Raw genomic sequence first — 15,975 nt, forward strand, 5'->3', positions numbered from 1 at the left:
CCCCCGCACAGCGTCACGCGGTGCGGCACCCGCCGCGCCAAGCTGCCCACACGCATGGCTGCGCCGCTCCGGGGCGGAGGGAGGGACCGCCCCTCCGGGGCTGCAGCGCTCCCAGCGGCTGTGCGACGTGATTATGGCGCGTGCGGTGCCCCAGCTAGGCGAGCAATGCGGTCACGAAGTGTACAACCTTACAGCTGGGCGTGCTGCACTCCCCCTGGGTACACAATCCCATAGCCAGACGTGCAGCCCGAACACCGGGGGTGTAACACTGCCAGCAGGGGTGCAACCCTGGCACTGGGTGTGCAGCTTGATCACTGGGACTATACCTCCCAACCCGGGTGTGCAACCTGATCAGCAGGTGTGATACGCTGCTGCAGGATGTACAAATGGGATATGAGAACTGCAGCAACCCTGCTGGGCATGCAGCCCTACCAACAATCCTAATGTGTGCTTGAACACATTAGGATTGTTGGTACACACCTGAACACTCCTGCCCCACAACCTTGGCACAGTGTGTGCAAGCCTCCTTGGAATGCTGGAGATCAGCGAAGCAGGGCAGGGCAGGGCAGGGCGGGGTTGTCCCCCCAAAAAAAGCCCACAGCCCCACAATAGAAACTCTCACACAGATATTTTCATCGCTCAAAATTAAATGATTAAAAAAAAAAAGTATAGAAATCACCACTCATAATTCTTTCTCAGTAGAGACTAGCACGGGTTTACAGCTCTGCTCCCGCCTTCAGCGGAACCTCCTCTCATCCCACACATATCGCTTTCCTGCGGGCACCTTGCGGAAAAACAGGCTGTTCCCTCGGCTCATGTTGCCCTGCAACAGAACAAGTATCAGCCCGGGGGTCATTCAGGGCTTTGGTCCCATAGCAGCCCCATAGTGGCAGAGCATCGTGGCGCTTACTTCCTTGTGCAGCTGGCTCCAGCAGTCCAGCCAGGAGGAGTAGGTGGGTGCATAGGGGAGCAGGCCCCCAGCTAGTCTGGTAAGGAGAGCACAGTGTTATTTCCACCCAGGGGCGACATAGAACCCATCATTCCCCAGCCCTGCACGGGGCTGAGCTCCAACTGTAACACTGCTGCGGCTCCAGCTCCCACCCCGCACCTCCCCACGGATGCGACTGCTCAGCCCTGGGGGGTTGGAAACCATTCCTGCCCTTTGGGAGCTTCCTTTGGGAACATCTCACGTGGATACACACACACACGGCGAGTGTGGGAGACGAGGGAGGTGGTGGTGGCAGTGCGCTCACCCGCAGTTATTGACAGCCATCAGATTGGAGACCAGCACGAAGGGGTACGTCAGCATGCTGGCGAAAAACTGCAAGGCAGAGCAGGGCTGCTCAGTGGAAAACACCATGAGCATGCCAACACATGCCTGTGGGTTGTACTCACCCCAGTGACTGCCTGCGAGTAGCTCTTCATCTCTGTCATAGAGACCTGGGGGGAGGAAGGCACTGTGAGGCCCACCCGAAGCAGGGACCTGAGCATCCCCTGAAACTGTGATCACGTCCAGCCTGGCACAGAGCCCATACCCCGTTCTCCAGTGCGTATGTGTTGATGAGGTAGGCCAGCATGTTGCAGAGCCAGAGTGAGAGGATGTCTCCGAGGAGCCGGGGAACAAGGCCACTGGAAGGGAAAAGGCAGAGGGTTTAGGAACAGGAGACAGCAGATCTTCACTCAATGGAAGAGCTCATAGCCTCAGAAATGTGGATACTCAGGAAATAATGGGTGGCTCAAAGATGGTTTTATTGTTCCCCAGGCACCAAACAGCCACACAACAGATTACACAAGGAAGATGTGGGTGCCCCATCTCTACAGGTGCCCAAGGCCAGCCTGAATGGGTCCCTGGGCAGCTGGGGGGCGTTATGGTCCCTTTCCAACCCAACCATTCAGTAGTTCTATGAACACGGGGCAGGCACTGTGATTACAAGCCATTAGCTTGCCCAAGGAGTACATCTTTTCGGTACCACGTACTAAAAAGCACTATGAAGAATGGTGAGCAAGAAAATGGGAAAACAAAGCAAGAAGCAATGCCCAAGGTCTGTGGGTTTAGTGGAAAGACCCCCACTGCCCCCAACCCACAGCACTCACGCAAAGAACCCCAGGATGCCTTCTTCTCGGTAAATCGTTGCGAAGGCGCTTAGTGTTCCGCTGCGACAGGAAGAAGAGGAGAGAGCACACTGGTCACACCAACCAGGGCCATGGGGACATGGCACCCTGTGGCTGTCCCCGTACCTGTACTTGGTCTCCCTGCCGATGAACTGCACCATACATCGCAGGGTGATCACTGTGGGCAGAGCTGAGATCAGCGTGGCACAGTGGGATGGCACTGAGGCTGTCACCATAATGCCCACAGAGCCAGAGTTGTGGTTACAGACAACTGCAGGGGTACATACCGTGGAAAGGGTGGGTGATGAGGGTGGCAGCAGAGCGAGCGACCATCTCTCGGGAAGTCTGGAGGAGAGAAGAGCTGTAAGAGGCAGGGAGAGAGGGTAGGGGGGAACCCTGTAGCACCCTCCTTCCTCTCACCTCCTTCAGCACCTGCTCCAGTGAGGACACAGGCTCTTTCTTGCTTGCTCCTGGCTGAAGAGAGACAAAAGCATGAGGCAAGCCCTTGAAATACACACCTCATCCTAAAAGCCCGCACGTACCTCAGCCTTCTCAGCCTCCTGGTACCGCTGTGGAGAGAAGCACACGGTCAGGAGTGACCCACCAGCAGCTGCAAACGAAGGCACACAGGGGGCACAGTACCTGCAGCACTTTACCATGCACCACGGTGCCAATGGCGCTGGAGCAGAGACGGGGGGTGAGGCCCTTGAAAAGCCCTGCTCTACCATCCACTTTCACGATATGCTTGGCTAGAGGAGAGACGGGCAGCGTCAGAGCCCCACCATGTGCCCACAGCACCCAGACGGGGCTGCGCTGTGGAACTCACCGTAGGCAAAGAGGCCTGGAAGTTGGTAGACCTGGCGGCCAAAGATGTTTCTGCCCAGGGTGGGCGGCAGCGGTTCGTATCCCACCTGCGGCGCGAGATCACGGACGGTCCCCACGGCCCTCTCAGACCCACTCTCTGTGCCATCCCTCGAAGTCCCCCATACCGCTGCGCTATGCCACAGCCGAGCACCGCCGCCCCCGGCACCCCCTTACCTGCACCAGCACCTTCACGTACATGAGAGGCTGCGAGAGCACGGTCAGCCCCGAGCCCAGAAGCACCTGCAAAGCCTCGTCCGCCATGCTGCCGCTCCGGCGCCACGGCCCAAAGGACACCTCCACCGCTTCCGCTTCCGCCTTGCTGCGACTTCCGGCGCGCTCTTAGTCCACTTCCGGTCTGGTCGCCATGGCAACGCGGCCTGCACCACCCATGTGGCCTGAGATGCAGCGTCGAGGACTGCAGGCCCGAGCTGTCGCCATGGCGACGGGGCCTGAAGAGACACTATGGCAGCTGGCCCTCGGGAGCCCGTCTCCCCCCGTGGGACACGGTGCGACACAAACACGGCACAGCCACAATAAAGCTGCCTTTAATGGCGAGTGCAGGCGGAGCAGCGCACTGCTGTGAGGCCGGGCCGCCTCCCGCAGCCAGCAGCAGCGGCCACGCGCAGGGACAGCCCCATTCTGGTGCCCCGTGAGGAAGGCCTCACTCTGCCTTCCCGTGAAGAAGCAGTGCCTGTGCTGGTGGTCGTGGTGGTGATGGTGGTGGTGGCAGCAATGGCACTCTGTGGTGCCCAGCAGTGCCCTGTGGTTGTCACATACCCCTCCATCCATGTGGCTCTCATAGCGGTGTGGTGGTGGCATACTGCTGTGTGTGCAGCGGGGACAGCTCCGTGCAACTCCTCCGCTGCCCCACAGCCTCTTCGTGTGGGGACAAGGACAGATGGGGGCATAGGGGACCACGACTGTGTCTGCTGGGGCACAGAAGTGGGGCTGCAGGCACTCCGAGTCCCACTGTGGCAGGCAGAACCACACTGAGCCACTCTCACCGGGTCACCACCATGACTCCTTTGGGTGCCATTGGGCCTGTACATGGCATTCCTCGCTCTGTGGCTCCGTAACTGCTTTCTCCTCCTCAGCTGCAACTGGCCAAGTGCCACCCTGGCACCTTGTCCCTTCTGTCCCCAGGGGCTCTCCCTCCTCTCCAGGGACCCATCAGACACAGAGCTATCGGAGCCGCTGGTGCTGTGTGAGGGAAAAGACAACTCCAGCCACTGCCACAGTCACTGGTCCCACAGATGGCACCACCAGGACGCACCTGGACTCCAGCTGTGAGGTGGCGATGTCACTCCAGCTCTGACCGGAGCCCAGACGTGGCCGCAGCAACGCATCCACCTCCGCCAGGCACTGCTGGAACTGTGTGATGGAGCCAGTGTCATTGTCACTGCTTGTGGGGCTGCTGCTGGCTGCAGTCACCCACATACCTTGGCTGGATTGGGGTCACAGAAGTCTAGCAGCGTGTCGCAGAGGTAGTAGCCCAATGATTTGAGGTCCTCCACTGTGAAGTGTGAGTTCCTCCCATCTGAGGGGAAGATAGAACAACAAAATAAGTGGCTGCATCCCTCACCAGGCCCCAGAGCCTGTCCTTAGGGCTGGAATTGTGTTTCTGAGTGATTCCATCTCTAGCACTGTCCCTCACCCAGCGTGGAGCCACCAAAGGCCGCCTCTAAGGTGTAGCTGTTGGCAATGCCCATTCGCCACATGACCACCCTGCCCGTTCCCTCCTTGCTCTTCTGCACCTTGAATTTGCAGCTGGAGAAGGAGAACTGCAGCCCCGTGGATTACCATGACAGCAACCAATGTCACCATGATGCTGCCCAATGCAGATCATCAGATGCCAAGCCCACCTTGTCAGGTGCGTTTTTGCTTAGCATCAGTGGGAAGATGCGCTCCTGCAACCGTGTCTCAGAGCCATCCCGACTACCATCGCAGCCATACATGAAGACGTTGTTCTTGCGGCTGTGCCCGTGGAAATCACAATACAGCACCACCTCCCGTTCCACCAAGAGCCTGCAGGTACCTGTCAGAATACAGCAGCCAACACCCCACTGGCTGCCCATGCACCGCTGGCCTCACCTCTCCACCATGGCCCGCAGGTGCCAGATGGCCGGAAAAGAGCCCCGAGATCCAGTCCTGTAGGCTCGATTGGGATCACGGCCAGCCAGAGAGCAGCGGGAGTTACCCACCACCACCCCATCGGGGTTGAGCATGGGCACCACCTTGAAGACAAAGAGCTGGCGCAGGAGCTGAGCATCAGGAGCAGCACTGAGGATGAAATCAAGGAAACCCTGCATGGCCCAGGAGCCACCGCTTTCCCCAGGGTGTACACGGGCACTCAGCACCACCGCCCGCTTGGCTGCACCGCTGGATGGCGCAGTGATGGTGAGCATGTAGACGATGTTACCGGCCAGGCTGTGGCACAGTGTCCGCACCACACAGTACTGTGAGCGTGCTGGATCACCCATCACTGTCTGCAGGTACCGCTGCAGGTCTGAGTAGGTGTAAGGGTAGGAGTGGGCAAAGTAGCACATGTCACTGTCATGGGGAAAGCAGGTGCTCCAGGACAGGCAGAAGGCAGCCGGCTCCCCCCCGCTGTTCCCTCGGTAGTAGCGGATGTTGTTGCCGATGCGGCGCCAGCCAATGCCATGGCTCTGGGCATCCTTCTGTGAGTAGAACAGTGGGCACATGCCCTTGCCATAGAGGCTCTTAGGCTTTGCCAGGTTGGCAATGGTGAAACAGTAGATGGTGTCTTTCCGTGTGTTTTGCACACGGAAGTAGAACCACTGGGTGTGCTTGGTGGTGTACAGGTCTGGCCGCAGTGTCAGCACATACTCATAGGGGCCCCTGGTGGGCAGAAGGACCACACTTTGGCACCTGGGCATGCCACTGTGTCCCATTGCCCATCCGCATCACCACTCTTACACCTTGACTGCTTTCTGGAGGTTGCCACACTCAAAGCGTGACTCAAATAGCAGTGTGTTGTCCTGCAAGTCCTCCAGGATGGCTGCCGGTGAGGAAAGGGGGCCTGGGGCCCCCCCAGCCCGAGCACGGGTGAAGCAGGAGCCTGAGGGCACTGGGAACAGCTGGGCTCAGCACCCCAGCAATAGCACAGGGATGAGGAGGGGGTGAGCAGCACTCTTGGGTACTACCTGGGCTGAGCTGGTAGACAACGGTGCCCTGCTGCTCACCCCTTGGTAGCCAGTGGTGGTCTGTGGGCTGGCAGAAGGGTTCTGGTTCAGGGGGGATCCACTCTGGAGAGGGATGGAGACACACCCCATTATCATCACAGTGGTTGGCCGTGGGGTCAAGGATAGGAAAAGGCAGAGTGCTACCTCACCAATGTGCTTGATGGTCTCCTTGATGACCTCACATTCAATGGGCCACCGGGGAGCAGGAAGGGGTCCTCGTGCCGAGGGAAGGGCAAAGAGAGCCCGTGGCTCCCTGAGTGACCCATAGCCCTGCAAGGGGACCAACTGCGGGGCCCTGGGGGCTGCAGAACGGGCTGGGGACCTCCCAGCCCCATGGTGCAGTTCCAGTAGAGAACAGACAGCATGGGCTGGAAAGGTTGGAGACAACACTCCTGGTGTCAACCCCAAAGCACCTGTCACCCCACCAGGAGTGCTGTAGCCTGGTGCTGGAGGTTTTACTCACAGTTTGGGTCCTTCCTCACGCCCTGCTGGGTGCCGGAGTCAGTACAGTGGCATTCGGTGTGTCCCCATGGAGACATGGAGCTCTGCTGTCTGTCTGTCTTCTGGCCTTTGGAGAGAGTTGCTGAAATCCAACCAGGGGGTCCCACAGCCCGGGGCACAAGAAGGTGACATGCAGCTCACCTTGGAAGTAGCCATAGTAGCACAGGTGGCCATGCATGAAGCTGTCGTAGGGCTCAGGGACAGCCTAGGCAGAACGGTGCCATCAGGCCTTGCTCACTCCCAGGGCTGGCAGCCACCAGTCCTCCTCCCAACCCCCCTGGCAGCCCCCAACCTGGGCAGCGGGGTGCCTCAGGAGCCACATGGCTTCGAGAGGCACTCAACCCTCTCCTGTCCCCTTCTCCTGTTCCCAGACGCGGTTGCTCAGTGACCGTTGGCAGTGGGGAAGGATGGGGCGGTCCCAGAGTGGAGCTGGGAAAGGAGCCAGAGGGACTGTTGTTCACTGTGCCCGGGTGAACACCAAGGGGAGCAGTGCCATGGCAGGGCCCTCAGTTCCATACTGCAGATGACACTCCAGCCCCAGCCCACAGTGTCACCCCAACCACGTGAACCCCAAATGTCCCCCTTGCAATTCAAGCAGACAGCACATCCCAAACTGCTACAATTTATTGGACAACAGTTGAGTCATAAAGGGCTCCAAACTGTACAATTGTAAAAAACAGCGCCGCATGTATGCTTCATGTGCTAGATGCAGTTTTCCTCCGCTTCAGCCGTGCTCTCCAGTCCTCTGGCAGCGCTTCGAAGTTGGCGTTCCTCTCCGCCATGCCACTGCAGGGACAAAGTAGGGTATCAGCACTCATGCGGTGCAAAGGGACACTCTCCCCACCACTCTCTTCCCCAGCCAGAGACTCCAGATCACACTCCCTGCCTCTAAGGAGGATGAGAAGATGGCTCTTGACAGCAGTGCTCCGTGACAAAGCTCCTGTGTCCATACCTGAGCAGCTGTTGCTGCTTCCACTCTTCAATGCGCCTCTGCGCCGTTGTCTCCCGGTCCTCCTCACTGGAGCTGGAGTTCTCCTCCTCATCGAGTTCCCGCTGGATGCTCTGCCACTTCTTCACCAGTGATGGCATCTTTGTTTTGCCCTTCTTGCTCTGCAAAGGAATTAAACGGGCTGCAGTTAGGCACATCATCAAGACAGCAGACACACAAGCAACATAACAGCCCAGGAGCATCCTCCTACCTTCTCCTTCCTCCCCTTCCTTGGCTTTTCAGGTTTATCTGGCGGCGGTGGTGCTTTGGGTGTGGGAGGTGGAGGTGTCGGGGGTGGAGGTGGGGGAGGTGGATGCTCAGCAGTGCTGGTGGCAGGCAGGGAGCCGCGTGCCGGGGCTGGTGGCACAGCAGCAAGGCCAGCAGGCACGGCGCACTCAGAGTAGCTCATGACAGATGGTGCAGCGGGTGCTGTCACACCCAAGTAGCCGGGCTGTATGGCCATGCTGGACGGCTGGGGGACAGCATGTCCTGGCGGCAGGCGGAGGTTGGCACGGCTCTGCATGTCACCCTGCAGGCGCTGGCGTGGCCTCAGGGAGGTGAGGGGCACAGGCGAAGGCTGGTACTTGCTAGCGGCCATCAAGGGCTGGCTGTAGATAACAGGGCAGCTGCCGATGGTGGCCGTTCGCTGCATCAGCTCCGGGTTCATCTCTGTAGCTTTCCGTTTCTGGGGCTTGGCAGAAAGTAGCAGGGCAGGGCTGGGTTCAGCAGCGCCCTGCAATGGAAAGCACTGGGCTGAGAACTCAGACAGCACTTATACAGTCCGATGGGATTGTGGCTTCCTAGCTGGAGACACCAAGCAAGGCCTAGCTTTGCTCACCTGGTTCCTGCCGACAGCTGGGCGCGGGAGAGGCTTGAGCAGAGCATCTTCCTCCGTCCCCGGGGCAGGCGGCTCCTCGCCCCCCTCGTCTTCCATCTCCACTTCCTGGATCTCGCCGTCTTCTCCAGGAGGTGGTGGGGGCGGCGGCGGCGGTGGTGAGTCAGGTGGAGGCGGAGGTGGCGGAGGCATTTCCAAAGGCAAGGGAGGTTGGAGGACCGGGACAGAGGACTGAAGCAGAGTCCAAAATGGAGTGAGCGGCATGAGAGACGTAGCAGGGACTTGGCCTGAGAAGGATTCTTTACAAAGGGAGCCTGAAGAATACATAGTGACACAGGCTTGAAAACCCAGGCTACTGACCACGCTGCCGCTCCGCTGCCAGCACGGGTGCGTGCTGCCTCTTTCCAAGGCCCTGCCGCCGAACAGGGAAGCTCACCTAAAGCTACCGCCACCACTGCATGGACGGGGACCCGCTCCCAGGGCTGGGAGTGCCACACCAAAATCCCCCCTCCTCTTCCTATCCCCACACCATACCTGTTGAACTCTCAGTGGCATCGGTGGGATGCTCTCCTTTCTCTTTGGGAGGTGGTTTGGGAGGATCGTCAGCTTTTCTGTCGGCACTCTGCTGTCCTTCGTCTTCATCCTCTCCGTCGGGGAACTCCCACTGCGACTCTCCTGAGTGCTCGTTAACATAGAAATAGCGCCTATGCTCCCTAAATCACAAGAAAGAAAACGAAGCTTTACATTCCCTTCCCACACAGCGACACGCCAAGGCAGGCCTGCCCACGACAGCAGTGTGCTCTCGCAGGGAAGACCCTCTGCAGCTGGGCTGCTGCTCCCAAACACGACAAACAACTTTGAGGATAGAGGCAGGAGAGGCCCAAGCCAGCTTGTTCCAAGCTAGCGGCCCCGCTGGCTCCGTGAGCACTGCCCCGAGCCCCCTGCTCCGAGGGAGGGGAGGGCTGAGAGCGGGCCAGTGTGCAGCAGAGCCACGTCGCACTAGCACCGGGACTTTGAGCCGCCACCTCGGCTTAAAGTTGCCCCTCCAAGAAGGGGCACCAGGGAACAGCCCAGTGAGAAGCGGCTGCCCCCAACCCCGCGGTGCGTGGAGGTCGCTTTTATGATACTCTTGGTGTCAAACATACAGTGAATGCTAGAGAGAGGGAGCAGATCTGGGAGCTGAAAAACAAAAGAGCAAAGATTTCAAATAAAGGAAAATTAATTGAGAAAGCCAAATAGACAAAGAAATGTTTGGGTCTGACCTGCTGGCAGGAGACAGAAATCTTGTTCTTCATTCCGGCGATGAGTTGAAGTTTGTCCTTTGTCAGAGCTGTTGGTCAGAAGAGGTGATCCAGAGATCCTGCAAAGTTCACAGAGCTCTCGCATGCGCGACCCCCCAGGCCCGCCCAACGCAGCAGCGCTTTACACTCATGAGAGTGCCACCAGCTCTGTCCAAACAGTGGATCGGCTCCGTCTCAAAGCACTGAGCGCTCGCTCTGCATTTCTCCCATTTGGCGGCCGGCTCAAACTCTGAAAGTGCCGCGAGTTGCTCTGCCTGCCCAGCACTGCTAATGGAGTCTCCGAGAGGGACGGCGCCGCGTCGTCAGGTGGTGATGGTCACAAATCATGTCTGAGATGTCAGAGATGAAAGGTGAGAAAGGTAGAAGAGGGCGTACCTGTCCCAGTGGCAGGACCAGCCTTTAGGGGTGGCGTTTATTTCGTATTGTTTTAGCTGTTCGGCTGCATCTTGAAGTTTGCGTTTGAGGTAGTTTCCATTGAGAGCACCTTCTCGCCAGTCTGCAATGCGGGTCTAGAGGGGCAAGAACCGGGGGGGAAGCCGTTGAGGAAGGGGCTGCCAGCAGCCCCAGGGACGGGACTCGAGGTCTGGGAGAAGCTCCCTTATGGCATAGGACTCGGGGGGGCCGGGAGGAGGAGCCCGCCTCTGCGCAAAGCCATGCTCGCACCCCACCGAGGATGGGCCCTGCGGCGCCGGAGCCACGAGCTTCGCGCAGCGCTCGAGCGGCGCACAGCGGGATCCGCTTGGAGACGGAAGGCCGGAGCGAGGGGCGAAGGCTCGGTTACCTCTGTCTGCAACAGCAACATGTGGAAGTTGGAGATAGATTGTCTGTTGATGCCCAGGAACTCCAATTTACTAGTCAGAGTGTTTGCGAGCTCTCCGATCTGAAACTGCCAGGGAGAAAGGGGGAAGAGTCAGCAGCCACGCTTGGGCACTGTTGCCGAGCTGCTGTGCCTACTCCGGGACGTCCCTGGGGTCCTACTGCAGTCCCACGATGAGGAAGCATGCTCTGCTCCTGTGCTGGTCGCTCCCCTCCACCCAGCCCGCTCCCTCCCGCAGCCTCTACTGCTTCCTGGGAACCATTCCCTACTCCTAGTCGCAGCTCCCGGCTCCAAATCAGCCAAAGGCCCTGGCGTCACAGCAGAGCAAACAGATTGCTAAATAATCAAATACTTTAAGTGCTTCCCAAAGGAAATGGGGCAGGATGCGTTTTTCAGCCTTTGTAAATTGCTGCTTTCCAGAGGGTGCCAAGAAAGGCACCAGCTCTAGATTTACTCCTGAGCTGAGGCAGCATATACATTACAATCCAGCCCACAGTGAGCACAGCTCAACCCCAGCACCCCATGGGAAGCTCTATGAAGGGATGTGCCCCGGGGGAGCAATCTGAAGGCAAGGGTTGAGCTGGGAAGCAAAGAGCGCAGCAGAGATGCCTCCAGGGGACATCACAATTGTTTCAAGGAGGACTCTGAAACCATTTCATTTTCCATCGTTCTTCAGAAGAGACCTTGGAAAGTTCCCAAAGCCAACAACAGGACCAGGCTGATGAGCCATGCTAAAGGAGCCCAAGGCAGGGAAACAAATTCCCACATTGCAGTCCCTATGGAGAAGGCAGGAAGATCCCAAATCAGGGGATGGCTCCGCAGCACAGGATTTCCTACAAACCAGGCTGAAAAGAAGCACCCCGAACCGACGAAGCGAACGGAACAAGTTACCCAAGGAGCTGGCATTCCTCCAACAGCGCTAAAGGGATCCTGCACGTGAAATCACCACGCTACGGCACACAGTCCATCACACAGAGCACCTCCAGCACCAGAAGAAAAGGTGACAGCAAATGTGATACTTTAACAGGCTTCCAGCAGCCGGCTGGGACGCAGCAGCCAATGAGAACAATCCTTGCCACAGGCTTTGTTTTTTTTTTATCATAAATTAGAAAACTACAAAAGCCTCATGTATATGCTATGCTGGAGGAAGTTTTGTGCAGAGAACGTCACATCACACCTCAAAACTCTGCTAGAAGTTTTTCTGACAGAGGTTAAATGTGGCACGAGGATGTTAAAGCCCTTTCAACTGTAAAAATGTTTAAATTAGGCAGAGTTAATTGTGAGTTTTCTCAGCAGAACTTTTCCAAGGGGGTTATACTGTAAGCCAATGACTCCTCGTTCACAAACAATTTGGCAAAAGGAGGGCAACCTGCTAACGAAGCAGATCCCAGTAGCGAGCAACTGAGGAACAAAGGGAACAGGTTGCAGAGGACAAATATGGAGATCCCCCCTGCCCTCCTGCATAATCATCAGAGGAGTCTGAAGCTCTGTGTCTAAGTATTATGACTCAGGAATCAAAGTATTACTAAAGTTGGATGAGACCTCTAAAGATCATCAAGTCCAACCAATCAATCCATCCCCATCAAGCCCATTAACCACGTCCCTCAGTGCCACAAGTTCACATTTCTTAAACGCGTCCAGGAAGGGGCTCTGGGAATTGTTTGGCTGCTTAGAAAAATAGACTGAGCCTCAGAAAGGAAAATATCAGAGCAACGAATCCCCAGTTAGCATCCAGCAGCCCATCACTGCTTTATAAAATAAAAGCTAAGCACGGGACAGGAGGACCAGCAATGGCAGCCTCCAGACACAGAGTGCTTATGGAGAAGAAGTCTTCAGCCTGGAAACTGATGGGATACATAAGAAAGAACACTTCAAGACGATTACAGTGACAATGTAAGACAAAAGTCTTTGCTCTCTCTTTTGTGGCAAGATCTGGGGGTCACTCTTTGTGCCTCCATCCCCCTTTTTTTCTCTTTTGAAAAGGCTCTTTCAAGCCTTTGCTGCTGGCTTCTGCTGGTAACAGGGCATGAGGCTACAGAGATGCTGGCCTGCACAGCTGTTTGCCACAAGTTGAGCTGGCCCCAGTGTCCTCTTCAGGACCCCAGGACCTGCTGCCATTCCGACCGTACAATGGAAGACATCACACATCTGCACAGATCCATACCTTTAGATCCTGCTCCTCCTCTTCTATTTTTGGTGTTGCTTGTGCTTTGACTTTTTCCTGGGGCTCCTCAGACTCTGTCTCTTTGTCTGAAGGCCCATCAGCTGCTTCCATGCTCACAGCTGCAGGAGAAAAAACAAGAGGTGAGCCTGTTTGCCACAGTGCTGCCCATGCTCCTCATACCACACTGGGGAGCCAAAGCCAGGGGCCTCTTTCCTACAAGAAAAGGCTGAAATTAAAAGCAGAGAGGGTTGCAGCCCCTGTATGTCAGGTGGTCAGTATCCTTCTAGAAAAAACACACAACTCAGTGAATGGCAGCTGCCACAACACAAGCAATGAGGAAGAGGAACAAAGAAGAAATGCTGAGCGCCAGCAGCCAAGTGACATCGTTGAACTCCTGCAACTTAATTATTTATTAAAAAGAAATGTCAGGCAGTAGAAGATTGAGACAATTATCAAAGCAGATCACAGAGCTCCCAAAAGCTGTCAAGATGATAAGGTTTTATTTGGACTACATCACAGGACAGCAGCAACTCAGTACCTGTGCACATGCCAGGGAAGAAGTTTTGCAAAGAAATCCAACCAGAACCAGTGTTAAAAAAAAAAAAAAAAAAAATCACACTCCCGGTGCATCCTGGCGTTTAGCTTCCTTTGCTACCCCACAGCAGCAGGGTGCAGGTTAAACTAACAGCTTCCTGTTCCCTAGACGCCAAGTGGGAAAACTGCAGCGCTGCAGGAGAGTTGGTTCTGGGCACCATCTGCTCTGAACCTGTGAGGCAAGAGGAAAGACCCTCCAGCCAAATCCTCTCTCCAAGGGCAAACACCACCACTGACCATCACACCTCAGGGTCACAGCAGCCCCTAGTTGGGCTCATACTGATTCCTGCTTCAGCAGAACACAACCTGCTACAGGCTCGAGGTGCTTCTACACCTGTTTCTGTGCTGTTCCCCCAGATGTAGCAACAGAACTGGTGCCTGTTACGGAGATCTGCTCTGGAGGGTCCGGAAGTGCTGGGGAGCCTCCATCAGAGTGCAAACTGTGGCAGAACATTAACAGCCACGAGCACACCATCTCCAGTAGGCTACAAGTTTATACAATACTCTGCAACACCTGTCTAATACAGGTCTCAGAATGACCACGGCTCAGCAATTTCTTGCTACATAGAGAGCTAAGGGGAGTGTGAGCAACCCCACTACTGCTCAGGCATTGAACTCAATGCACCTTGCACAGCACAGTTCTTGCAGGAAGGAGGTGCTTCTCACAGCAAGGCTCAGTCTCACATTTTCTACACAGTAAATGCAGAGCAGATGGCTCTTGGGGGCACCTGAGCTGCATGAAATGTAGCTGCTGTTATGCAGGGATGAAGAAACAGAACTTAAGAAGTAAAGTAACAGCTCTTAACATATCACTGCTAGTATTTATAACATCCTGACAAAAGCTGCAGGGCATGAAGCCGAAGTTATGCTTTTGCATTCTCTTTTCTACTAACACATTAAGTGTTAGCACACTCCTAATTACTTTATTCATAGGTTAAAGGACAAGATTTGGCAGAGCAGCAGCTTCTCCCCAGAACTCCCACTGGCAGCTGGGCTGTGCATGACACCATTGCCAGCCACCCCTTTGCCCTGTCACCTACCTCACCTCCTGGCTCCACCGTACACCGCAGGCAAGCCCCATCTTCGGGGAGGAGAAGCCCTGGCAGGAGAGGGCTGCAGCATTTCCGAACACCCGCTCCTCCCTCCGAAGGGAGCCTTTCAAATTACCTGCTTCTCCCGCCTCTGGGCTCTCCCGGCCCGTTTTGCTGGAGCCTCGACTAGCAGAATCAGGGCTGGCAGCTCCCGCAAACAGTTTCCATTTCCCCCGCTTTGAGGCCAGTCTGCGGGTTGCATCCTGCGAGGCTGACTGGCTCCCATCAGAGAGCGGGCTGGAGCCTGAAACGCTGCCATCTCCTTCCTCTAAAGCACGCAGCTCTGCCTGTGGAGACACGAGATGGTGAGCAGCACTTCAGGGATCCCAACTGCCCCCAGTATGTGTCACACATATAACAAGAACAACTCTAATCAGAATGTGGCATAAAGGGAAGCGAACAGGAAGCAACAGCTCTAGAACTGCCAGCAAAGCATCTGTGTGAAGCTGTACTATCAGCTGCCAGCTCCATGAGCAGCACAGGACACAAGCAGCACCCCTCACAAAAGACTCAGAATGGGAAGGGAGCAGCTACTACTAATGTCTGGTTTACTTATTGCTAGCTGTTCTTTCATTTTTCTGTACCAAATTACCTTCTTTCTCTCCAGCACTATCTCCAGCTCAAGCGTGTCTTGCTCTTCCTCCTCCTCCCCGCTCTCCCCCGACTGCACTACACTGCACAGCTCCTCCTGCAGTGTGTCCTCCAGGGGATCCTTGCCCGTCTTGGGCTCTTCAGATGCAGCTGACATCTCCTCCATTTTCACCTCCTCTTCTGGGGGCGGCTCAACTTCCTCTTTGCAAATCACCTTTCTCCTCCAGCGCTCCTCTTCCTCCTTCACCACATCTGGCACAAGTGGTGCCAGGAGGGCCGCAGCCACCCCTTTCTTCTCCTCTTCGCTGCTGGAGAGCGCCTGCACTCCTTCATTTACTTCCTGTGGGGTTTGAGTGCTGTGTCAGTGGCTCCATACGCCCCCAGACTCAAGTGGGAGCTCAGGAGCAGAGCAGAGCAGAATGCTTGCTACTTGGCTACCCAAACTCACCTTCTTCACCTCCCGCTTAGCCCCGGGTCTGGCAGCACTTACTGGACCTGTTTTCTCCTGTACCAAGGACTCAGCAGCTGCTGCAAAGCTCCCATTGGTGCCCGCTGCCGTACAGCTGAGGAGGAAAACAAGTGAATGGTCAGCACAGAGATGCAGCCTCTTCTCTCCCTCTTTCTCTCCTAGCCTGGATGCGCTCTCACCTGGCCTGGTAGTGCTGCAAGCCCTGCACCTGGGCTGCCAAATACTGCGGCAGCTCCCAAGTCACCTCATTGCTCTGCGTGTTCCAGTAGTAGTAGCAGCCGGTGTTTTCATCCCACACCTCCTGCCAGTCACCCATCTCCAGTTCTCCCACTGTCAGGGAATGAGGACAAGCAGGTCACTCACAGGACCAACACCCCTACACTGTGTATAAGTCATCCCATGCGGTGCTCACCTCCTGCCAGCGAGCACTGCGTGTCATACTGCC

The 15,975-nt window shown here is 56.3% G+C and overlaps 4 protein-coding genes across 5 annotated transcripts in view; all 4 read right to left on the reverse strand.

The window, feature by feature from the left end:
* The window catches only part of NUP160 (nucleoporin 160), a 21,152-nt gene extending 21,096 nt beyond the window's left edge, over positions 1–56 (reverse strand). The window contains exon 1 of the mRNA XM_019616051.1: positions 10–56. Within this exon, the coding sequence (XP_019471596.1) occupies positions 10–56 (47 nt within the window). The remainder of the gene's footprint in view (positions 1–9) is intronic.
* Positions 57–627: 571 nt separating this feature from the next.
* MTCH2 (mitochondrial carrier 2) lies at positions 628–3,281 on the reverse strand. 2 transcript variants are annotated; one of them, XM_003206147.4, is made up of 13 exons: positions 3,151–3,281; positions 2,939–3,023; positions 2,755–2,861; positions 2,655–2,681; positions 2,533–2,586; positions 2,400–2,457; positions 2,239–2,290; positions 2,095–2,154; positions 1,536–1,629; positions 1,396–1,440; positions 1,254–1,321; positions 911–986; positions 628–823 (listed from the first exon to the last, which is right to left on the reverse strand). In XM_003206147.4, the coding sequence occupies exons 1-13, from the start codon at positions 3,235–3,237 to the stop codon at positions 737–739; spliced, it is 900 nt and encodes a 299-aa protein (XP_003206195.1). In that variant the 5' UTR covers positions 3,238–3,281; the 3' UTR covers positions 628–736. The 2 variants fall into 2 exon arrangements, with proteins under 2 accessions (XP_003206195.1, XP_010709110.1); XM_010710808.3 differs by lacking the exon at positions 1,254–1,321.
* A 113-nt stretch (positions 3,282–3,394) lies between these two features.
* Positions 3,395–7,187, reverse strand: AGBL2 (ATP/GTP binding protein like 2). The gene is made up of 11 exons (XM_031553402.1): positions 6,822–7,187; positions 6,643–6,747; positions 6,329–6,547; positions 6,141–6,242; positions 5,914–6,064; positions 5,068–5,835; positions 4,839–5,001; positions 4,631–4,757; positions 4,416–4,513; positions 4,250–4,347; positions 3,395–4,176 (listed from the first exon to the last, which is right to left on the reverse strand). The coding sequence occupies exons 1-11, from the start codon at positions 6,856–6,858 to the stop codon at positions 3,522–3,524; spliced, it is 2,523 nt and encodes an 840-aa protein (XP_031409262.1). The 5' UTR covers positions 6,859–7,187; the 3' UTR covers positions 3,395–3,521.
* Positions 7,188–7,286: 99 nt separating this feature from the next.
* The window catches only part of FNBP4 (formin binding protein 4), a gene marked incomplete at its 5' end in the record, with an annotated part of 17,972 nt that continues 9,283 nt past the window's right edge, over positions 7,287–15,975 (reverse strand). Inside the window, 13 exons of the mRNA XM_031553357.1 lie at positions 7,287–7,466; positions 7,633–7,790; positions 7,880–8,401; positions 8,507–8,817; positions 9,038–9,216; positions 10,180–10,313; positions 10,586–10,690; positions 12,786–12,904; positions 14,547–14,757; positions 15,063–15,401; positions 15,510–15,624; positions 15,710–15,860; positions 15,943–15,970. Of these exons, the coding sequence (XP_031409217.1) occupies positions 7,376–7,466; positions 7,633–7,790; positions 7,880–8,401; positions 8,507–8,817; positions 9,038–9,216; positions 10,180–10,313; positions 10,586–10,690; positions 12,786–12,904; positions 14,547–14,757; positions 15,063–15,401; positions 15,510–15,624; positions 15,710–15,860; positions 15,943–15,970 (2,463 nt within the window). The remainder of the gene's footprint in view (positions 7,467–7,632; positions 7,791–7,879; positions 8,402–8,506; positions 8,818–9,037; positions 9,217–10,179; positions 10,314–10,585; positions 10,691–12,785; positions 12,905–14,546; positions 14,758–15,062; positions 15,402–15,509; positions 15,625–15,709; positions 15,861–15,942; positions 15,971–15,975) is intronic.

Source organism: Meleagris gallopavo, chromosome 5, assembly GCF_000146605.3.
Source record: "Meleagris gallopavo isolate NT-WF06-2002-E0010 breed Aviagen turkey brand Nicholas breeding stock chromosome 5, Turkey_5.1, whole genome shotgun sequence".
In the NCBI taxonomy this organism is placed as follows: domain Eukaryota; kingdom Metazoa; phylum Chordata; class Aves; order Galliformes; family Phasianidae; genus Meleagris; species Meleagris gallopavo.